Source organism: Pyxicephalus adspersus, chromosome 5, assembly GCF_032062135.1.
Source record: "Pyxicephalus adspersus chromosome 5, UCB_Pads_2.0, whole genome shotgun sequence".
Classification (NCBI taxonomy): Eukaryota; Metazoa; Chordata; class Amphibia; order Anura; family Pyxicephalidae; genus Pyxicephalus; species Pyxicephalus adspersus.
This window is the reverse complement of record NC_092862.1, coordinates 82798595-82824198: the sequence shown is the minus strand read 5'-3', so window position 1 is coordinate 82824198 and position 25604 is coordinate 82798595. Positions and strand designations below refer to the sequence as shown.

Below are 25604 nucleotides of genomic sequence, written 5' to 3'. Positions count from 1 at the left end.
GGAACATGAGTGACTTTCAACAATAAATGTGTACTGTAGTCTTCTTCATGGAAAAATAAGACATCCCCTGAAAATAAGACCCAGGGCATATTTTGGCATTTCAAAAAATATAAGAGAGTGCCTTATAATCGGGGAAACAGGGTAATATTCCCACCTTTCGATCTGTTAAATATACCCCAAAAACATTGATAAATCAGTTAAATAAGTGCACAAAATACCATCTGATCCAACCAGAAATCTACAGAGAAACTTCCTGGCCGGATTGACTGTAAATTAGAGAACAGTTTATAAAAAAGATGAGGGAGGAAATAATCTTTAATCCTAACACACTTCCTCTCCCAGGGTAACACCCTATGTTGCACTACAGTTCTATATATACATGTATAGTAACAGCAGTCACCCTAGTCAACACAAGGCAGATTATTTATTCTTGGGTTTTACCCTCCCTAGCAGTATGAATGAGATGAGTATTTTTAATTGAAAAAACAGTACATTTAAAAATACTAATTATTTTATTTTTATTTATTTTTTTTATTTTATTTTATTTCCCGCCTGGTCCTGCCTACCAGCCCCACGGACCCGCCCTCCAGCTTCAGGCTCGCGAGCAGATGCCTGGCCAGCATTTGCTTCTTCTGTCCTCGCGTCCCCAACTTTCGCACTCCAGGGACACAGATGCCGCCTGGCATCTGTGTAGGCTGGGGATACCCGGCCGGCAGGGGAAGTAGATGCTGGGCATCGCTGGAGGACACCGCGGGCGCGTGGGAATCAGGTAGGACTTTAGAACTCCCTGGCAATTCCACCCCAAGTGTGGCTTGGGTTACCACTTTTGGCACTGAAAATAAACCCCGAGCCACATGCGGTAATACTCGGGAATACCAGGGAGGTTAATTGTTGAAAGGTGTTTACGGCACTCCATATGACATTTTTCATTACCCGGCACACTTTCAGCTATACCTAGCTTTTCCCATCATCTGTAGTCCCCCCTTACCATAAAACAGTGTACTGTTCCTTTGCGCATTGCAACTTATTCTGACTCAGGGTTGACAGTCACTTGCTTCAGACTCCTGCTCCTGAATCTCAATTCCAGTCAGATGAACCTCTAGCATCATCAAGCCTAGCAATTCTGCACACTGCCCTTGGCCCTCCCCATGTTTTAGGTGAACTGTCAATCAAACAAAAGCTGCATTCAATGAAGGCATCATGGAAATCACACTATATCCTAAATGACAAATGCTTACAAAATCAACCCAAGGCAGTGATTTAATCTGGATCAAAAGATTCCTTTTTATCCTTAAAGATCAGCCTTAAAATAAATAAATAAATTTAGGAATCTAGTGGAGTATTAGGGCTTTTAAATATATAAATATATATATATATATATATATATATATATATATATATATATATATTCTCCCCAGGCCCTTTTACCTGGATGCACCACCCGGCTGTTTTTGGTCACAATACAGGGGCTGCCACCCACCTACAATTTCTTCCCACCCGGCTTAAAAAAATTTCTGGGTTGAGAATATATATATATATATATATATATATATATATATATATATATACACACATACATATATACATACACACACACACACACACACACACACTTTTACGTGAGTTTGGCTTCAAGTGGTTTCATTCATAGTACACATTTAAAATACGGATATGAAAGAATATTCTTTAACAGCAGGCAATGGCTCATTTGAAACAGGGTCTTACCTACATGGTTTAGAAGCCGGAATGTGGTTCTTAAAGATAGCAAACACATGGACTCAACAATGCACAACGGAATGGAGCAGAATAGTACTAAATTATTCAAGGACTGAGGCAAACAACTTCTAACAACAACACACCAGCATTCCCTTCTAAAGTAACCTTGTAGACACAGTTAAAAATGTCCGACAGAGAAGCCCCCCTTGACTAAACACATTATAACCCAGGACTGTTTACATTGCAAATGCTAATTATGAGTTGTACACAGTTTACCTACTACCCCTAAACAGCAATGCATATTCAGATTTTTTTTAATATAGTAATAAACTATTATCTTACCAGAAAAACCAATGATCCGTCCAATCCCAGCATCTACAACAATCAAAAACAATTATTTAAAAAAGGACAAATATCATAAGATCTGCATCATGTTGTGAATTTACGAAGCAAAAAGGTAATGCTTTATATAAGGAATACAAAATAAGAAAACCCTGAATTTTTTTGTACTCAAATATGTGTTTAAAAACTACAGCATATATAAAAATCAGTTTAAAAATGATGTCCCAACAAGAAATCTTCAAATATATTTACCATCTATTAAAGATACTGACCCATAAAAACTAAAACAAAAATGTGCTGATTGGTGCTTTTTCCATACCCTTGGGATAGAACACTCATAAGTCTTTTATAAAAGATCATAAACCTATCCTTAAGGTTTAGTCTACACGGACGTTTTCCCCAGCATTTACCAAAGTCTTTAAAAGCCCATTATTTAAACTTCCAAGTGTTCCAATGGGTTAATCTACACCAGGATGTTTCATTGAGGCATGTTTTTGAGCGTTATCTATACCGCTCTTTGCAATGTTTAAAAAATTTAAAACGTGGGGTTAACGCAGGAAAAAGCCAAAAAACGCGTGTACATATGACCATTTATTTCAACTGGTGTTTTCACGCGTTGTTCCAGAGGTTTAAAGGCAAGCTTTAAAATGCTAATAAAAGTGCATAAAAAGGCATATAAACACGTTAGGAATGTTCACATGCGTTTTTAAAACCATCTGTGTAGAACCAGCCTTAAGCATAGCTTTAACTTTGCGATGGAAATTAGCTATAAGGGAGGAACTTTATTGCAAAAGAGACAGATGAAGTCTCTTCTAAAAACAAAACAAAACAGCAAACAGGTAAGTATGTTTTACTGCAAAGTACAATAAACCACATATACGAGTGCAGCTCAGCGTGTGATGCTAGGATATGCCAGGTATCCTGGCTGCCCCCAGGGCTTCTGGGAGTAAATTATCCCCAAATGTCATTATTAGGGTTTAGTTCCACTTTAAACGTGATACTGAACAGTGGTAGGGACCTTCAATCTACATTTTTCAAGTAACATTAAACTTACATTCCAAGAAGTTTTACAACTTCCTGCTGCTTTCTAACCATACATCTTGCTCAATTTCATGACACATTGATAAGTTAATGTTTCTACCTTTATGGTATGTGTGCTAAAAACTAGGAACTTATAATAAAACAGATAATTCAAAACACTGATGACCATGATATTAGTTACAAAGTTACAGGGGAGAAATGTTTAATTCAAAACTAATGTGATGATTTCTTGTTACTCTTCTAAGGATTTTGCAATAAGTGGTGTTCCTTGAATGTGCAATAGCACATATCTTTAAAAGAATTGATTACTTGTGAAGTGAACAAAGAGTCAGACGTTTAATACCATATAGCAAATAAATAAGGTAAATTTAAGCTTGAGTTGGCTATAAATGATTTATTGACCAGTGTTTTATAATGGTTTCAGTTTGTTTAAATAAGAAAGTGCTCATTTGAAAATAAATTGTTTGATCCTTAGTAGTCAAACACTCGAGCAGAGCTTAGACTGAATACAATCTATTGTAACTGACTGATTGCACTTTGGATGACCAAGGTAATTTACATTAGTGTTTGTAAAGTTTACAACATCAGATCAAGACAGAACAGCATTGTAGGACTCTAACTGAAGTCACCCTTGTCAATAGGAAATGCATTTAGGTGTATTCATCCTAAATTTGAGATGCGTTCAAGTTCAGTGACCTGTACATTTGACCTTTAGCTAATTTCATTCTAACCTTTTTTTTATCTTCCTAAGCTTCCTATTTACGTTTCAACTGGCTTTTGGATTCCTGCTGAGTTGTATGGGGAAAGAAGCCGTTCTCATTCAAACAAAAGCCTACCTACACAGACCGTAACCAGGCTAGGGGTAAATGTAATAAGTACCCCCTTGTCCTTTGCAAAGCAAGTAATTGTGAGACATCTATATGAAAAAAAAAATTATATATATATATATATATATATATATATATATATATATATATATATATATTTATTAGAAGGAATTATGAAATATACTATATACAAAGGCATTTAAATCATACCCACTAATGACTTTTTCACCTATATCTTTTAACTGTTTAAGGTAACTGTTTGTATACTGTGCTAAATGTATTCATTTATTGGTTGGTCTGAAAGGTGGAAAATCCCACCATGGGTTGTTTCTTTTAAATTATGCTAACCATCTTGCTGTTTTAAACTCATGCACAAGGTGAAAATTTTCATTGCCCTCACACGTGTCAATAAAAGCTAGATCTATAGCAAGAACTCTCTGGTCCTGCAAGAGGGAAATATGTTCAATTTTAACAGTTTCTTTGGTGCTGTTATGAAGAAAGACTGAACTCTTGGATGAACGACAACTATAGCTGAGGAGAGTGAGGTCAAACCCACACAGTGCGTTATAGTAAGCTTTTTACCTTTTTTGTTTTTCACTTTGCTCTCTTTCACCAGCTCGCTCACCAGAGATAGTAACATTTTACCTTAACTGTACTTCTTGCTACAAACACTTCATACATAACATTCTTGCAGTCTAGATGCGGCTCCTTTATGCGAGTATTGTTTGCCGCAGCCTTTGAATCAATCAGCCAATCTAGGAACAGAGACTGTATGTAAGATCATCACCAGGAGGTGGTCTGATCGATAGAGTCCACCATGTGTTTCATCAGTAGCATTACTCACCTGTGTGAGGTTTAGGTTGCTTCACACAGAAGGACTGCAGAGGTAAGTGTGACTGATAGGGATCTGACTGTAAAAGAAACAGTTGACTCCGGCACGTAAGGATGCCCCTATTCTCTAAATAGAAAGTCAGTGGGCAGTAACGCACAGAATGGTCTTGTTATGAATGCTTTATCTTCATTGTAATTAATAACAAGGATTTGTAATTTTTTTTTTTCTAATTCAAGCATAAATAATTCATAGTTGTTCATAAATATCAGCTTGTGTAGTAAGAGGTTTTTATGTCATTGTAATCATTGTGACCGTGATAAGAGTGATATACTGACTCTGGAGAATATGGAAAGATTGACATACAGGGAAGGGAATTTATCTAGGCAGGGTAAGAGGGCCAATTGACTGAGCATTCCAGACCAAGAGATGCTCTTGGCTGTTTGGAGCTAGGAGGAACAGGGGAGGGACCTGTTCAACAAGTCACGGGGCTAGGGAAATGGGCCTACCCTAGCTGCCCTAGTTTTAGCCAGATTCCCACAGACAGGTGCGGGTTGCTGGCGATGTCACTTCACAACACTTCACAGACATTGACGACGATCTGGTATTAACTCTTACACGTGCCCACCATGTCCCTGAAGGGTTATAACAAATCACTACTGCGTCATTTACCTAATGCAGTAAAACACACCATGGGTTAGATCAGGTAAATGATGGAAATGGGGGATCCGATAGCTACACACAACAGGCGCTCAGAGAAATTTAACCAAACCTGGTTTTCTTACAAATACTCAGATGAATATGCCCTGGTAATGAGAGATGCCTCTCCTACAATACCTTCTGACCACAATGGACAATCATGATTTTTGCCCGAGGATGGTAAAGGAAGTTATGAGCAAGTAACTAAACTGCGATACAGTAGTATTGAACTTTAGAATTTATACAAATACCCTGAACTAGATATGTGGTGGTAAAATTTACGAATGAGATGAGAATATTGATTCAGATGTGCGATAAGAATCCTCTGCCTTCTTAAACTGAAGAAGGAAATGTACTTAATTCCAGGGTTGCAACAAATATTTGATAGTCTGTAAGCAGCGGGCCCACAACAGCCCTTGTGATCAATTCAGTATTTCAGCAGTTTGCTAATGACCACAGCCAACAGCCTAAAATAACTACAGACAAGAGTGCTGTATTCCCAAAGCATTGGGGAAACATTCCTCCTCCATGTATGTAGTGTATATCAATCTATTGAATGGGTCTATTTTTATACCAGATGGAAGAAGGTAAATTTTCCACTAGGAGAACCTTGAAATTGTTTAAAGGAAAACCAGAGTACATATTAAAGGGGAAGATACCAATATATTAGTGAACCCCTTCTGAAAGGGATAGTGCACTACAAAACACTACAGCAAAACAAATGCCCAACATGACTACTCAAAATAGATAAACTTGATGAAGAAGAAACGATCCTAGCAGAACATTTTGGTAAATGTACACCAAAAGCAAATGGTGCATCAAATGCTACAATGTCACAATTTTAAGCTTCTTACAAACCACCTTAACTAACATCAACATCAATACCTTTTCATGGAGAAAGGCATCGTGATAAACTTCCCTTATACATTCTAAGAAGGCCTGACGTTCCTTCCCCAACACACCACTCCTAGCAATGCCCAAACAGATAAAAGTGCTTAATTAGGGTCCACAGTAAAGGTGCTTACACCCTTAGTGGGTCAATATAGTCTTGGTCTGCAGCTGACATCTGCAGGGGAATGGCAGATGTCAGAAGAAAAACAAGAACAGTCAAGCTGCAAAATAATCCTTATCTTCTGCCACTTTCCAATGCTATGACATGAGAGCAGAATGACTAAAGGAATATGGCTGCTGAAATCTGCCATTCATTCTAGGTATTCAGTCTAAGCTACTGCTGCTTTTTTAACTGTGGAATTAGCAGTAAAAAAATTCAGCTGCATACATTTTCTTTGCTATGTAGGCCTGTGACCCCTCTCCACTAAGGAGAGAGTGTGGATTTAAAGGACCAGCTATAACTAGAAAATTTAAAAAGCCAACAGCTGTCAATCAAACATCAACTCCCTTTATCTTGTCAAGGGGGTTCCAATTTGCACCTCTGCCAATCCTCAGAAGGAATGAGTAAAGGGCAAGGACAAAAATGATGAGGGGATAATCCCCTACTTACCATCAGGCAGCAAACTTCACTAAAAGTCCCGGCAGACTGTCCAAGACAGAGCAAGTAGGCAACCTGTCAGAGACAGATTGCTGTTGGCTTGTAGTAAGACACTGTAACAAACCATCAGGCTGGCCGATCATTATTTCTTCTCTAGGAATATCCCACAGGCCCACAGCTAAGTCTGCAGAATGGTGGGAACTTCATGGTTGCAACTAGGGAGACTACAAGTATGATTAATATATTTCCTGTGTTCCCATGGGGGAACATTTCTTTAACACTCAACAGGACGCGAGATGAAATTTCTATATACTTGCCTTCTTGAAAGTTGTCACTAAAACAGAAATTCCCACTGGAAACAAATGATAACTGTAAAATGTTGGGATTTCCCATCACGTTCGGTCCTTGTGACAATGGATACGAGGACACACAGTGAGGATGAATCTACCTAATGAGTACACACAGACAGCAATAATAACTGACAGCATTTTTAACCCTTCCCTATCCAAAAAAATATTTACACCTAAATTTTTGTTTACAAGGGCGGTTTGCTATGTATTATGTATATATGGAGAAAGCTCAGGTTGTATTTAACTATGACCCTTTATTATCCCTCGCACTGCCAGGGCATTGTGGCCACAGTTTGCTGTCTTCCCCAAAATTGTCCTTGGTCTTTCTGAATACTGCATGTGATTTTTGTGTTCAAACAGGAAGATTTGGACTAGGTCTGTGCATAAATGAGAAAAATTTTTCTAAGATCTATTTAGCTCACCCTTTCCCAAGTCAGTTCTTCTGCTGCTCGATCCCATTCTAAAGCATTCCAATTCATGTCATCTGCAAAGAAAAAGTACCAATTAAAGGATAACATCTTAGGAAAAAAAGGAAAAAAAAAAAAAAAAAAAAAAAGACTAATCGGTGAACAAACTTGTGATGGCAAGGAGGAATAGCAGCAAAGTCTAAAGCTTTCATTCCTACGTGATGTTACCTTTTTCTCCTAATTGTAGTAGTTCATTGGATTTTTCAGGAGATACATTTTGGGCTTTTGTTAAGTGCTTCTCAGGCAGGCACAAATTAACACTGAACCTTAGAGTTTAATATGTCTTTATTTGAAATTTTTTTTATAGAAAAGGTAAGATGGAAGTACAAATACAGCATTATACAAAACAATTTCCACTCAAAATATCAAGCATTTAGTCTAGTCATAAACATGTAGTACAGACCATAACCATCATGTAAATGAGGGCCAAAGGAAAGAGGGAAAGAGAAAAAGAAGTATAAAGAAGTAGGTATAAGAAAAATGAAGAAATAGGTAAAAACACAAGGTCCTGGATAGTTTGATAAAAAACCACATAGAAGAGTTTCTGCTAGAAAAAAATACTATAAAGTATAGCATGGATTCAAGAAAGAACGAGGTTGTCACACAAATGTACTATCTTTTTAAGAGGAACTACGTAAACAGATAGACAGTAGAGTAGCATTTGATATAGTGTACTTTAACTTTGCTAAAGCATTTGACACAGTACCCCACAAACGGTTAATATGCACGTTATGGTCAATAGGCTTAGAAAATCTGAAAATGGATAGAGAACTGACTTAAAGACCGCATGCAGGGAGTAGTGATTAATGATTCATACTCTGGATGGTATAAGGTTATTAGTGGTGTATCCCAGGGTTCAGTGTTAGGACCTTTACTGTTTAACATCTTTACAAATGATATGGTTTGGGATTAAAAGTATAATTTCTGTGTTTGCAGATGACACCAAACTTGTAATAGGTTAAAGGCCATACAGGATTGTCTATAATCTACAAGCAGACCTGGATGTACTGTTGAATTGGGCAGCCGAATGGCAAATTACATTTATTATAGATAAATGTAAAGTTATGCACTTGGGGGCTAACATGCATGCTTCATACTGTCTAGGGGGAATACAGTTGGGGGGGGGGGGGGGGAAAAAATGGAAAATGATCTGGGGGTTCTGGTAGATCATAGACTTAATGCAATGCCAAGCTGCAATATCTAAAGCTAGCAAAGTACTTTCTTGTATTACCTTAACCAGCGGTAACCCGGTGTGACTTGGGGTAGCTAAAACAATGAAAAACAATGATAAATGAAGCCTTACCTGGTCCGCTGGTGTCCATCTTTGCGGTCCCTGCACTCTCGTTGTCCGTCTCGGCGTCCTCTGCATCTGATTGAGTCACTCGGGAGTTGCCGGTGACGTCGGTGCATGCAGCTATTACGTCGGGGGCATGGCTGGAATTTCAAATTATTTTGTATTGCATTCCATACAAAATAAATTGTCTTTCATGAAAATTTATTTTACAGTATAATATTATGAGTATAAACTATTATTTTTTTATTTATTTAATTTATTATTTTGACATGATTTTGTGTTTCAAATATTATTATACTCATCATAATATATTATACTGCAAAAAAAAAAAAATTTCATGAAAAACTGCTTTTAGAAAAATTCGGACAGAAACGAACCACCCATGAGGTTAAAAGAGACATAGGGTGCAGAGATCGAGACATAATCCTGCCCCTGTACAAAGCATTGGTTAGACTACATTTGGAATATGCAGTCCAGTTTTGGGCACCAGTTCACAAAAAGGACATTGTAGAATTGGAGACACTGCAGAGAAGGGCAACTAAACTAATAAAAGGAAAGGAGGAGTTCAGCTATGAGGAGAGATTAGCTGAACTAAATCTATTCTCCCTTGAGAAGAGACGTTTACAAGGGGATATGATCAACCTGTATAAATATATAAACGGTCCATATAGAAAACCTTCTTGAATATTCAGGTGATGTCAAAATTTTTGACATCATTACAGAGAAAAAGAGTTCTCTCTTTGCGTCTGGAGGAAAAGAAGTTCAGGCTCCGGATAAGGAAGGGATTCTTCACTGTAAGGTCTGTTAAAATGTGGAATAGGCTCCCTCAGGAGTTAGTTTCAGCGACTACTATAAATTGCTTTAGGAAAAAGCTGGATGCTTTTCTAGAAGCACAGAATAAAGCACAGAATGCATTAAAGCTTTAAAGTAAAGATAACAGAGACTGTTGATCCAGGGAAAATCGACTGCCTCATGGAATCAATAAGAAATTTTTTTCCCCTTTTGGAGCAAATTGAACCAGGGTTTTTTTTGCCTTTCTCTGGATCACCTATGTTCATAGAGTTTTATATCTGGGATATGTTTGTTTCCCTGGTTGAACTTGATGGACATTTTGTCATTTTTCAACCTGACTTATTATGTAACTATGTAAGATGAATAACTACCTGAGTAATAACAACAACAACAACTCACAAGTCTCGAGGTAATATAACATCAAAGAATAACTCTCAGAGAATAATTGTCTATTTTGGAATTCATATAAAGTGTTGCAGCCGGGGATACTAATTTCTTTGTATTATTATTAAGGTATTATTTATAAAGTTTACAAATCTCTTATGGGAACAACAAAGATTTAATTTGTTTACCATGTCACTGTAACTAGGCGTTTGGTCAGTCTGCCATATTCTGATAATATGTAATTTAGTCAGTATCAAAATTTGAATAGCTACAATTCTTTAGGGGATGAATACTATATTTAAATAGCGTATGGCCAATTCAGGAGTAGGTGGAATTATTGTGGATAAAATTTCTGAAATTAGATTGAATATTTTATGCCACAAGGAGTAAAAATATTTGCAAAAGCCCAGTATATTAGGGAGACAGCCAGTAGACCCCTAATCTCTCTAGCAGTGTTAATACTGAACCTTGAAAACCCATACAGATGTCCAACATAAGATCACCCTACTGAAATTGGGCTTTCATGATCATTTGCAGTGACAGATGGAATGAATGAGCTCTGCATCCACTGTGCGTTCTGATCTTTGGAAAGGGAAGGGAGAACAAGGGAGCAACACCCCACTGTGCTCCCCTCTTAGACTAGCTGTTCATCAATCCACCAAGCCAAACTTAAGCACAACTGGGGGACCTTTGTACACATGCTGGACCAATAGCTGTGCTCGTCTGTTTGTGTAGCTTACACAAACAACTACACAGACAATTAATCAAATCCTGGTGTAGTCAACCAGGTGACTTAATTCCCTCTTCTACTTTGTCATAGTTAAACAATACAATCTGTGAAGCTTTTTACTGGACAGAGAATAAGCAACATCAGCATAGTGATGAGATCATACCAGACATCTGAATAGGATGTGAAGATTACAAAAAAATGAAATCAAATGAAGTTCTTCCATTAGTTGCATCCTAAATTCTTGTACAGGTCAACATTAAAAAAATATTGTATTGATGTGTATAACGTTTAGTGGTATGTCAGAGTATCCAAGTTTAAACTAGAGGCAACAATCAAGAGAATCAAAGCTGTAGTCCCTGTGGTCTGCTGTATCTTTGAATGCAGACAGAAGTTTAAATATCAACTGGGGCAGAAACTTGCATTATTGCCTTCTCCAGGAAAACATTCTCTGGCAAAGTTACAATCAATTGTAAGACATGCACCAGAAAGTATGCTCTCTAGAAAAAAGACCAATGAATGCCTTAGTGCCTCCTGCCTTACTATGCAGGAACAGTGTACATTCTATTCCGCCATAGATCAACATCTTTTGAAAGCTCCTATCGTTCTTTAGCGGACACCAGAGGTCGGATCTCATTGTTATATGCTGCATTAGCAGCTCCGACCACGAAACTCAAATCCATTGAACAATGGTAACATGACCTGGCTGTGAGCTGGGAAAGGTAAGAATGGAATGATGTTAAGGGCACTATCAAAAGTTTCTCCGAACTCTGGTTTGATTAGCTAATTATAAGGTGATTCTGCGATGGTATTTAGTCCCAGATCACAAAGCCAAATACACACAACAACAACTTCTACATTACGTTTCAGAGGTTGTGCGGAGAGAGGAACCATGTCTCATATTTAGTGTCCTAAGGTGCAAATATTCTGGTCAGCAGTTTTCAAACTAACTTCGGACATCACTTCAATCAAAATAGACAAATCTCCAGAATCTGCTCTATTTAGTAAACTAGATCAACCTCTCCCCTCCTACTCTCCTACTCCTACTAAACGAATTGGACTAATTCTGCATGCATTTCACTAGCGAAAGCTTGGAAGCAGTCTGACATTTCAATCGAACCCATAGGTGCAAAACTAAACTGGATCATGATCAATGATTACTAATATACTCATTGATAAATTAGAAAATTTGAATGAATTTGGAACCCATGGATAGATTGCAAACTAACTTGACAGTTAATCCATACAAATTGGTAACCGTTTATCACAATGACAATCTAAGTGAAAGTCTCTGCCCCCCTTACTTCCTTCTTACATCCTGACTTAATTAGTACTGTTGCTCTATTTCTCGTGTGCCTTTATTATATTTTGTCATTCTTGGTCATAAAGTATCAATATTTTCTACTAATCAAGAATGTATACTTTTGTGTGTTTTTATATTTACATTAATTTTGTCCATAAAGGACACTGATATTCTTATCTCACCAAATGTTTTTAAAATGTATTATGTTGAAAAACCAATAAAAAAATTGAAATACAAATTTATTTGCATTATAATGAAGAAAAAGGAATATTAGGCTGTCTAAAATATTAGTGTTTGTATTCTTCTGTACAACCTCAACTGTTCTATGTATAAAAACTAAACAATGTTTCAAATTTTTGCTTTTCTTTAAATTAATGTATATTTAATTGTATAACCACTGTTTCTGTCGCACCTGTGAAAGAGTATTTAGGCCCAGGATGCTTAGACTACATTTCACAGTTCTTCTGCCTTTCTTAACCCCCCTGGCAGTCTAATTATAGGTCAGTACAGTATTTTTCGGCGTATAAGACGCTCCGGCATATAAGACGCACCCAATTTTAAAGGAGGAAAATCTAGAAAAAAAAGATTCTGAAAGATTATTCCCCTTCTGATCACCCTGTGCCAATTTAAATCCCCCACTCTGTGCCTATTTATCCCCTGCTGATCATCCCTTCCCACTTACCGGTCCGTTTCTCTCCGCCGGCTTGCTTCCGGGATCGCGGGGGCACGCTTGCTCTCCCAGCTTGCTTCCGGGATCGTGTGTGCAGGCTTCTCCTCGCTGGGTCTGCAGGAAGGCGGAGACACGCGCTGCAGCCAGGAGGAGAGGAGAGAAGACGAGAAGCACGCAGGATCGCGGTATCGGGTAAGTATGTTACCGGTTTTAATTATTTTTTAAACCTGCATTCGCCGTATAGGACGCACCCACTTTTCCCCCCCATTTTTATGGAAGAAAAAGTGCGTCTTATACGCCGAAAAATACGGTATTTTTATGTCAAAAGTGGTACATTGTTTTGTGTGGAAATTTGTTGTTTAATATTTTAGGCCTGTAATTCTTAAGAAAGAAGTTTGAAAAACAAATCATAAATTATATCATAATAAATTATTATAAATTATAAAAAATAATGAAATAATACCAATACATGTAATTTAATAATTTTATTAAAAAAAATAAAAACATTTTTTACATTTCTCCAAACAATAATAGATAAAATTTGAGGATTGGATGCAGAAGCCAGCTGGGGATCGCTGGAGGATGCCACTGGATCATGGGGAGCAGGTAGGTTTTTTTTTTTTATTATTCCATTCGGGGTTATCACTTTAGGTACAAAAAAAAATCACCTGAGCCACACTCGGGAATACCGCCAGGGCAGTTAAGCATTTTAGTGCGCAGCTACTAGGTCCGTTGATGCTCCTAATTTTAGATGAGCAGCCAAATATTTTTTGCACTTCTTTCTATTTTTTCCCCTCTCCAATCAACTTTTTAATCAAAGTACAAGGTTCTTCGGAACAATGGCCAATTTAAGATTTTCAGAAAGAAATGCACTATAACAAATACAGCATTTGCGGCCTTCATTCCCAAAATAAGGGCTGTAATTGACACCTATTTTGTCAGCAATTAAATTACATAACACTAGGGAACACATTTTTTGTTGAGTTAGATCTTCCGCTTGTTTTTTACTAATTTTTGGGTGGCGAATCCAGAAATGACCACAAATTTTTGCTATCACATCCAGTTTTTATGATACTGGGTACCCTACATTTTTGCAAAATAACATACAATGAAAAAATAATGAAATAATAACTTGAATGTACTATATTAAAATTTCTTTTGTACATAACAAAAGATTCATTGTTACTCTATGACATTTTTTTTTTTTTTTTTTTTTACAGTAAATCAATCGGGTAAGCGGTTAAGGTAAAAATTTACGCTTATAGCTTTTCCTGGAGTGTTCAGTGTTAGGACAATCCCGGCAGATACTCCAACAATAGTCAGCCATCATATGTACATCTACCCTGATACCCTCCTTCCATGACCTATTAATCTTGGTGAAATCGTTCACCTTGCTCATCACTGACTGCACCAAGGTTTTCCGGGAAGTTAGGAAAGATGGCCATGCACAAAATGCACCTTGATGCTCATATTGCAGCCAAGTATTTTGTAGCTCTCCAAGAGATCCTGGACAAATTCTGTCTAATTATTTGCTAGTGTGTTTCTAAGAAAGTCCTTGACAATGGCTTTGAATGATTACCAAGAATTCTTTTGGACTTCCGACATTGTCCTCACATAGAATGTTTGGATCACCTGGTTTTAGGGCAGAGCTTGGAGGCCAATTCCTTTCCACCCAATGCCTCTCACGAGCTTTGCTGTCCCACATGCACAGGTAACAGGGAAACTTGGTGTATCCGCGTTGCTGACCAAGAAGAAAGCATACCATTTTCACCTCCCTAGCTGTTCAATTCTTTCCGGGTATATATGTCTAAAAGCGGCACATTGTTTTTCCTGAAAAATTTTTTACAGTATAATAGTACGAGTATAATAAAGTTTGAAACACAAAATCATGTAAAAACAAACTGAATCCATTAAAAAATACTTTTTTTTTTTTTTTAAATACATATTATACTCATACTATTATATATACTGTAAAATAAATGTTCTTGAAAACAATGTACTGATTTTACACTTATAAATCCAATGTATTGCATTCAATAGAGTTATTTTGAATTTCCCTCCCCGCCCCACCGGCAATGTACACACACACTCTGACGTCACCGGGAACTCCCCCGGTGACTCATCAGGTGCAGAAGCTGGCCGGAGGAAGAAGGAAGAGGACAGAGATTGCGGCAATGAACGATGCAGGACACAGCAGTTTAGGTAAGGCTGTATTTACTAACCTTCCCACAGGTTTACCTACCCCAAGTTTGACTCGGGGTTACCGCTAGGAAGGTTAAGGTCAACACAGATGACCCAATAGTGTTGGTGATATTGCAACAACTCAATGACTCTTTATGTCTGCATATTCTTCACAAAGAGAAACAATGACCAATTGGGACTGACCCAAATCTATTGCAGTTTAACCTCCGCTTTGAGCTATCGACTAATAGTCACCATTAAGTAGAGTTATAGATTGGAATTCCCAATTCCTCCATTAAATCAGGTATTTAATGGCAATACACAAAGCCACTGTCAGTTCTAAAGTATTGCAGCATTCCAATTTCTCTGGTTAAAAAGTACGATACTTTTTCAAGTAAGTTTTTCTCACGCAGTCTTGATGCTAGGAGTTCTGAAGCCGATAGTCCCAAATCACGTGCCAAATCACACAACTTATGTTGATCAAATCCCTTACAAAGACTCCTCTTCAATTTTAAACTCTTCATCATTGGTGTCACCTAGTTCATCACCATAATCATGTTCTTCAAGAGAGGGTAGTATAACGAAAACCTGCACTGGGATTTCATCTGAATGAGCCACTGGGTGTAAAGCCAATGGTAGACAGTCACTGAAATGATCTCTGGGCTCTCACCAAACCAAAGGTATTCCAAATGACATACTATCACGTGTTCCCTTTGTCCACATCCTTAACCCTCGACACACTGTTTCCACACCTTATGAGGGGCCCAAGACTTGATCATCAAGTTTAACTTTGAAATATGCCAAATAGGCTTGCTCTTCAAATATTCTGATGCTCACCCTTTGACTGGGAATGGTGAAACTGCCATCAATGTAACAAAATAAATCAAGATTGTTTATGCATTTACGAGAAACAGCAGACCCAGAAGTGATCTGAAAGAAAGGAAATACGTGTAGAAAAATACATTTTGCTTATTCATTATGTAGAGCAGCGCACAACCTCTGACCACACTGTCTTGCGTGTAAATTAATAGCCTATACAAATCCATGCTACAATATTCGCAATAATAAAAGGGGTAGAAAAAAACCTGATGTGATAGAAGAAAACTAACTGCACTTTCAGAATCAGCATACCTATTTCAGTGTAAATAAGCTTAAAAATTGAAGTCGGGGGGGGGGGGGGGTGTGGCGGACTAGGACGTGTGTTTGCCTAGCCCCGTATCCTACTGGGGGAAAAGCCGCATAAAGCAGCACATCCGTGCCTCCTTACCTGCTATCATGGGACCCAAAATGAAAGGGAGCCAGAAGGGGCGCCCCCTGGGGGGGAGACGCCCGTGTCCAGGAGCATTCCCGGGCTGTTTGCAGCCGGGAACCGGGTCGCGTGTGACCAGGCCGCAAAGCCGCGGCCTCAATTTGCGGCTGGATCCGGATCGCGTATGGACGAGGACCAGCTTGCCATCCCACCAACGGCGCTATCTCAGGATGTCACCCAGAGGGAAACAGCAGACCAGGTACATCCTTCAGGGCAGGCTAAAGGATCACCCTTACCCTATATGCAGAGCCCCAGCGTGCTCTCCAGCTCAGGGGAATTTTCCAGGCCCACATATAGTCAAGGGATGGAGGAGGAGGATTGGGATTGGAAAGCCCATCTAAGGGCGCTCCCAACGCGGTCTGACTTGGATCATAGTATTAGGAGATTGGAGGCGAGCTGTAAAGCTGAATTCCACCATATTCAACAGACCCTGCAACAGGTGACTAGTACCACCAATGTGCTTTAGAATACTTGTGCGGAACTTTCTTCTCAACTGGATTCTCATGCTGTTCTCTTAGAGCGCCAAGCGGCTCAAATTAAAATGTTCCATTTACTGCAGGATGAAGCAGAGAACCGCAATTGGCGAAACAATATCCGCATTCGCGGGATCCCGGAAACAGTACCAAATTCCGAGTTATATACTGCTGCTTATACTTTATTTGCGAACCTACTGGCAATCCCACCAGATATGGATATTGAAATAGGGTGCATAGGACCCTGGGCCCTCGTGGGAGAGACCCCCAACGACCACGGGACGTGATTTGCCGCATTCATTTCTATAGAACCTAAGAGGATATTGTGAAAAAAGCCAGAGTCGCCAAAGTTATTGAATACGCTGGGGCCCAAATACAACTGATGCCTGATTTATCCAAACATACATTGGACCTCCGGAGAGCGGTTAAACCCCTGTTGGATTTGCTCCGTGATCGGAATATTCCCTATCGCTGGGGATACCAATTTCATCTTATTGTTAGATCCGGGGGTAAGAAACATTTTCTCAGGGGTCCAGCAGATTTACCACAGTTTCTGCGGGACCTTCAGCTTCCTGACATACGGTTACCAGATTGGCCTGCTGTTCCATTAGCCCTACCCCTTGGGCCTCCCAACCGTCTGGACCAGCAACACCCACCAACCGACCGATCTTTCTGGATGTCCGCATAGCCCTAGACAAGGGATAGAACCAACACTACCTGCAACAACTCTGCGCCCGAGGGACTTCCACACCTTAACTGTTACCTGGACACCGACCCGATTTGTTCAAACTCAGCTGTGCTATAAGTGAAATTTTCTTTATTTTCTTTTTTTTAATCTACAGTGCCTTAACCACTAGCCGGATTAAGACTTTTACATGGGAAACTATTATATGGGCTTATTACATAATTGTTGAAGGGATATATACACAGTCGCTTTCAGATAGGTCACCTTCCCGGTAATGTATGGAGATGATCCTATTGTGCATAGCCTCGTGATAATACAAAGCTCGCTAGACTCAAGTATAATTTGTTTGTTGATTCCCTCGGGATTGGTTACCCTGTCACTCGGTTTCGCTGATGTTATTAGTAAAGGCTAGCTGATGTTATGAGGGCCCTAAGGAGGGTGTTCACGGCAATACTGTATTGGAATGTATATCTGCTATTTTTATGTGTTCTGTATTTCTGCCAACAGTGATATTGTTAACTACCTCCTATATGTCTTTATGTCTCCCAGAAGTTTTAATACAGTATAGGCTTTTCCCCGAGTAGGTTCACATGCAAAAGTTATATTTTTTTTGTTCTCTCTTCCTGCCACGTCACCCCGCATAGGTATACCGCCGGTGAATGCGGCAAACAAGGTTAAACCTTCTATTGTTTAGTTCCCCATAGACGACTGGGAACTAGCCCTCCCCAGCCGACAGTTGCCCCAAACCCCCTCCCCCCTCTGCCTGTACCCACCTAAATTTTAAATCCTGACTGGCCTGTTCGGATTGCCTCGACACCCTATTTGTTTAAGAGGATCCGGCTGATTGTCTTTTTATTTCCTAGGTTGGCCAAATGGTTCCTTAAGTAGTAGTTGTAGACGCTGTAATGATGCCTACCCAGTCAAGCGCCCCACGAGGGTTGAAAGTACGCACTATTAATGCCAAAGGACTTAATAGTCCTATCAAATGCTCCCAATTATTGTACGGTCAACACAAAGCTAGGGTTCATATCTTACTGCTCCAGGAAACGCATTTCCAGGCTCGAAAGACGCCCCCTATTAGCAATCGTTACTACACTACATGGATTCATTGCACCAATCCTGAAGGTGAAACAAAAGGGGTGTCCATAGCCTTCCACAAATCACTCCCTATACAGGTTTTAGACACCTGTATAGACCCGATGGGTAGATATGTGCCAAGATCTCTTCATGGGATAGAAAGTTCACTGTTGCTTCATTTTATTCCCCTAACCAGCAGCCGACATTAGCAGCTGCCCAGTATTTGAATAAGCTATGTACATTTGCAGAAGGTGCATTAATTATTGGAGGGGATTTTAATTTTCCATTGGACCCGAGAGTAGATACGTCCACAGGTTACTCTTCTATTTCTTACTCTAAATTAAATGCCTTTAAGGCCAAATTATATGATCTCCAACTGTTGGATGTGTGGCGGGCCCTGCATCCCGGTGATAAGGATTACACGTTTTACTCCAACCCTTACCACACATATTCCCAAATAGACTTTTTTTTTGTAAGCCGTAGGACCCTGGATTGGCACCCTGAGATATCTATTGAAGCCTGCCCATGGTCTGATCATGCCTCGATAACTTTAATTCTCCAGATCCCCTCTAAAGGATTTCAAGAGTGGACCTGGAAATGTAATGACTCTTTATTTAGAGATCCAGTATGCGAAGGAGTAGTCCTGGATACCATCAGATATTTTCTGAAGGATCATGAGTCGGATGAGACTTCTCTCCCACTCCAATGGGAAGCCCTTAAGGCAGTTCTCCGAGGGGTATTAATTCAACAAGGGGCAAGACTTAAAAAAATCAGATCTCAGGCGATAGCCGACACGATCAACAAAATACAGAATTTAGAAAAGCTGCACAAAAGTAATATGTCCTCGGACGTGTTTTCTGAATTGACATCCGCTAGGAGACACCTTTTAGAACTATATGATTTGGGCGTATATATTCAGCAGCACACATGTCATGACTGTTAGGTCTTTTGGTTTCCTGTTACTCTTGTATGCCTACTATGTCACACTATGTCACACTCGGATGAGACTTCTCTCCCACTCCAATGGGAAGCCCTTAAGGCAGTTCTCCGAGGGGTATTAATTCAACAAGGGGCAAGACTTAAAAAAATCAGATCTCAGGCGATAGCCGACACGATCAACAAAATACAGAATTTAGAAAAGCTGCACAAAAGTAATATGTCCTCGGACGTGTTTTCTGAATTGACATCCGCTAGGAGACACCTTTTAGAACTATATGATTTAGCTCACCAAAAATATAGAGATAGATACCGAAAATCCTATTATCAATATGGGGAAAATTGTGGTCGTCTCCTAGCGAGGGGGCTTCATCCCAGACCAGCAGCTACGTATATCCCAATATTCGAACTGCAAAAGGTGATATCACTGCTTTGCCTCAGGAAATATTGACAGCGTTTCAACAATAATATTCTGATTTGTACAATATTCAAACTGTATCGAACCCCATCTGTTCACTCCGGGATTATATAGCCTCCACAGCGTTGCCGGAATTAGACCCGGCGGTCTCCGTTAGTTTGGAATCTGCCTTCACGGAGGATGAAGTGTCTGCGGTAATTAGAAACACTCCCGCAGGCAAAAGCCCAGGCACGGACGGGTTTACGCCCAAATTTTTCAAGATGCACGCAGAAGCCCATGTCCCATTTATGACACGGGTATTTTCTTTTTTAGTTTAGAGGCACATACCACTGTCCTCCCTAAACCCGAACGGTCGAACCCGAATGTACAGGGAATCCAGATTGGAAAGCAACACTATAAGTTGTCCCTATTTCAGATGATCTGCTTCTGTATATCTCGTCTCCACAGAAATCTATACCGGCGATTCTGGAAGAATTTGAAAAATTTGGAAAGGTGAGAAATTTCAAAGTAAATTTTAATAAATCTGAACTATCTCACTCCAACCGGACCAGGTACAATTTCTTAGAGACCACACATCTTTCAGACATTGTACTGAACAGATTAAATATCTAGGGATTTTTATAACAGCAGACCCTGCCAAATTGTTCTATTATAATTATGAGCCTTTACTGGGTAGATTGAAGGCAGAACTAGGTAGATACGACTTATTGCCTCTTTCTTGGTTTGCTAGAATTAATACTCTCAAAATGGATATTCTGCCCAAAATGCTGTAAATTTTCCAGACGATCCCGATATACTTACCGCCAGCCTTTATAGGCAAAGTACAGCAAATGTGCAGAAAGTTCTTGTGGAAAACGAAACGTCCCAGCATAGCATTACGCTATCTTACCAGGCCTAAAACTCTGGGAGGCGCGGGTGTCCCCGATATCAGATGTTATTACAGAGCAACTATGCTATCCCGGGTAGTGGACTGGTTTCACAATAAAGACAGGAAGAGCTGGGTTCTTTTGGAAAATTTTTATTCCCCCATTGATCTCAGATCCTTATTATGGGTGGATAGGTCTATATTACATATACAACAACCATTACCAATTATTACTTCGGACCTCTTGAAAGCCTGGGATGGTCTCATTAGAGAAGGTCCACTAAGATAGGTCCTATGACCCCCCTGTTTGACAACCCCTCATTTTCTCTGGCTATGAAGGCTAGTAAATTTCTATCGGGGACGGCTCAGAACAATAGGCAGGTGTATAGTGTACTACAGAATGGGAGGGTACCACCCTTCTCATCTTTAGAAGCCGGGATGCAGAGGCTGCCGAATGTGTGGCTGTTACATAACCAACTATCCTCCTTTTTAATGACATTTCTTAACACACATACGGTACAAAAGAGCCGTACAGTTTTCGAAACAATACTATGTTATACTAGTTATTGATTGCTCCCACTTACACAAGATATTGGGAAATAGAACTGGGGTCATCCATCTCCCCTATGGAATAGGAAAAGGCATTTATTTTGACCCATAAAATGGCACTTCCGTGCAAGGCCCAGGAGACCAACTATAAAATTATCTCCAGATGGTATTTATGTTCTACAGATATCCACCGTATGTCCCCCTCAATCCCCGACAGGTGCTGGCACTGCCATTCTCAGCAGGGTACTATGTTACATATTTGGTGGGATTGCCCGGGAATCCGTAGGCTCTGGGACCAGATCACTGATTTATATAACAGAGTGACTAGATCAGACTTAGAGATATCACCCAAAATCTCGTTATTATCCATTCTTCCTGGGTCTAGAACAGGCCAGTCGGGCGTCTCCACATCTCTTACCCCACCCCTACCCCTAACCCTGGGCTTACTATTTTGTTTTTGAAAAGGGATCCATGTTGTGTCTCCGGGAGTACCCTGGAGGGTTAGAGAGAGCAGAAACGAGGCTCTCGAGGTTTATTGGGCCCCTAGTTTGTGTTATGTCCCCCTATTTAGGCTATTAAAAATAGTTAGCTGTATTGTGTTTTTCCCCGAGTTTCCCCCGTACCCCTTTGTACCTTCCCTTTAGGTGTCCCCAATTTACGTCAATACTGTTTGGTATATGAAAAGCGAGACTTGCTTTATGATTTTTTTTTTTTCTACAAACATGGGCTTTTGCCCCCATTTTGATTTTTATGTATGTGTCCTTTTTTGTGTGTGCTTTGTACTGTACCCAATAAAAACGATTGAAACAAAAAATTGAAGTCATCAAAAAATGTGTTCAAAATTGTTCCCCGGTGTAATTTTACTCCACGCTGCTATTATTTTGAACAAACCTTTTTTTTAATTTTCAATTATATATTCAGCAGCACACATGTCATGACTGTTAGGTCTTTTGGTTTCCTGTTACTCTTGTATGCCTACTATGTCACACTTGATTTTATTTTGCTTAAAAACCATGGTATTCAAATGTCACTCTGTTTAAAGGTTATATTTGTAACATTTTGTGACTCAGAGATGCCTCTCTCTGAACTTCATCACAATTACCTACAAATAAAAAGCAAGGGTTACTCTTCATCAACTTGTATGCCTCTTTCAGTTTCACCCACCTTGCACTCTTCTGCTGCCAGCACCAACTCCGCTTCAGAATCCCAGTCTAGGTCATATGACTATCTGTCAGCTGCCCCTTTACCTCAAAGAACTAGAGTGTTCCGCAGATGCACTCCACCTGCTGGCAGGCATGTGACCATCACCTGAGAATGCATTTTCCACCAGCACTCCCTCTGGTGGTGGGTTAGGAGTCTGCAGCTCACATGACTCATCTAGCACATGACCACCCCCCCTCCCTTTCTAAGGAAGTGACTGGCAACAAGAAGTTGCCTGGACAAAGAGGTCCCTTAGGCTCTGTTTCCAAGTTCCAGCTGTTCCTGTCTGTCTCCAGTTGCTGATTCTCCTGTGTACTGAATCTGGCTTTGATCCTTGACTTATCCTGTTTGCCACCTGCCCTGACCTCTGGCTTGTTTGACTATGCTTCTGTCCCACTTTTTCAGATGTTCCAGCACCTCGCCCAGTCTGTCATTAGTCACCTGCCTTTGCATGCACGGGGGCCGCAACCTGGCAGTTGCCCGTAGCGTAACATCCTCAGCTCTAGAGGCTCTTGTGAAGACCGGACAGTTGCTTAGTCCTGTGCCAACTGGACTGGTGACACAGAGGGTCCACAATCCTGCCCCGTGGCAATGTGACATTGTATTTACTGGTATCATGTATACCATTTCATGGTTGGATATCATAATGGTGTAATTTCACATTTGTTAAAACACGTGTAACAATTTTTATTTCAATGATATAAAAATATACTCACAAAGAGTCACTCACAAAATCAATCATTAAAAACATACACAAGTGAGATGGTTGCCTCTGTCTATATAATAGACTCTGAACATACGTGACCCCTAAGTGACTAATTGGTTTTAGCGGTACAAAATGCAATTGTGACTGTATTGAAAACCACTATTCGGTGGTATTTAATATTTGGTTCCTCTCTACCATAATGGATTCTATAATAGCTCTGAGAACAGAAAAAAGAAAGCTTGACAGTTCCATTCATGCAACCCACTGTACATTTTATTACGAACAGATAGTAGCCTAAATGTTTCATTGAGGCCCACTGCTATGCAAACCTTATTGAAAAACTTTTTCATCAGTAGTAGATAGAAAATATTTACCTTCAATATTGGAACCATGGAGGTCACTACTTCCACTATGGCTGCTCCAGCCACCTTTAGCACTTGTGAGCCACCAATACTGGAAGTAGGACTACATCATGAGGGACGTTATAAGCAACTGATGTGCAGAGCTACATCACCATGGTCAGAGATAGCTATTTTTAAAGTAGCACATACATGATTCTCTTTCTGACAGTTTAACCTACATGCACAACATGCGCCCTACATGCACCCAAGTATAATTATGTATTTAGTCGGATAAAATATCAGGGCAGGTCTGTGGCTCTTTTTTGAGATATTTGAGCCTTCAGTTTCCTAAATTAGGGCTATGAATTGCCCTGGAAGATGAAAACATGATAAAAGTGTCTGATCTTCTAAAAACACGCAGTTAAAGCTAAGTTTATATAAGGGAGAGTAGCCATTAGGAGAAGCTGTGTCCTTTGCTTTGTCCAGTTTCCAACCTACTAGAGTTAACATATAACAGAGGATCTTCTCTGTCCCTCTTTAAATGTAACGAGAAAAAAAAGAACTGTGAAAAAGTATTACTGTAAGGATATGAAATAATAATGTTTTTTCTTTAAAGAGTACAGCTTTCAGCAAAAAGGCTAGTGTATTTTTTTATGTGTAACAAATATTAAAAAGCACCCAGCTGTAAGTTTTTTCTCAGTTTATAAATACCTTGCACCCCATTGTTTCCATCAGCTGCATCCTCCATCACTGCATCATCTTCGTCATTATCTTCTTCATCCTCATCTGCCTGTTCTCCTGGTATTTCAGGATTTTCACCAATGACTGCATTTTCTAAAGGAGGGTGGGCAGGTTGGACAAGAGCAGCATTTTCTACAGCTACATTACCGGCATCTTGTACCTTAAAAGATCAAAGCATTAACACAAAAAAAAAAAAGAGTGGCAATGGTAAAAAATGTTTTGTTTAAAAAGATTTTGGAATATTGTGCGAGTAAATGAACTTAAACTGCACATAAACATAAAAAGCAGCTTGACTTGGCTCTGTAGAAATAGCTTAGATTTTCTCTCTTACAAAACATAATTACAAATATTTTATTAAGAGCTGTAACTAAACTTAAAAATGAAAACGATTTTACGCAAAAAAAAAATAAACACATTATTAACACATATACCAATAATGACAACAAAACATATATGATGTCAGAGGATTGTCACTGGAAGAAATCATTCATGATAGTTTCCAGTTACATTATACAGAGTTTGATCCTTTCCAATAGAGGGGGGGGGGAGAGTTGAACTGTGATGTGAGCAGTTAATAATAATAGGTCATTTCGTCAATACATCATGATAGATTGATAAACAACATTGGGGCACCACCGTACACATGTCAGACTTTCACAAGAGACAAGCACAACTCAGACAAGTTATCTCAGGCAGGAATTGTCTGATAAGTGTACTTAACTTAAGATTCAAACATTGGGATTCATCATGTTTTTAACAGTATAAAAAGACTTGTTTGCTTACATCAGAAAGCTGGAAAAGTGGCAATTTTCTACTCTCCATAAAAAATAGATAAAAAGATCAGTGCCTATGATTGGTAAAAAATTGCTTAGAATTGGTACACTGGTTTTTTAAATAATTATCACATTAAATAATATAACCTCTGTGTGCCCTTTTTATACAAGCATAAACCAATATATACAATTCACTGTCCTAAAGTTAATAAGCACCTAATGTTAGGACACTGGTAAATCTCCACAGAATATGTCTCTAAATATGCCTAATATCATATCAAAAATGAAAGAAAAAAATTAGCACAGAAAAGAACCAGCTCATAATTAAAGGTAATACAAAAAAGAAGAAAAACAAAACAAAAAAAAAACATCCATATTATTTAAAGGGAACCTAAACCAAAACAAAACACCAGGAGGTAG

The 25604-nt window shown here is 39.2% G+C and overlaps 1 protein-coding gene across 6 annotated transcripts in view; it reads right to left on the bottom strand.

Moving 5' to 3' along the window:
* The window catches only part of MARCHF6 (membrane associated ring-CH-type finger 6), a 314477-nt gene that overhangs the window by 253671 nt on the left and 35202 nt on the right, over positions 1 to 25604 (bottom strand). For all 6 annotated transcript variants that reach the window (XR_011920873.1, XM_072411957.1, XM_072411959.1 and 3 more), the window contains exons 7-9: positions 24382 to 24571; positions 7716 to 7777; positions 2059 to 2091 (exon numbers count right to left, since the gene is read on the bottom strand). Coding sequence is in view for 5 of the 6 variants with exons in the window: in XM_072411957.1 (XP_072268058.1) it covers positions 2059 to 2091; positions 7716 to 7777; positions 24382 to 24571 (285 nt within the window). In the remaining variant the exon portion in view is untranslated. The remainder of the gene's footprint in view (positions 1 to 2058; positions 2092 to 7715; positions 7778 to 24381; positions 24572 to 25604) is intronic.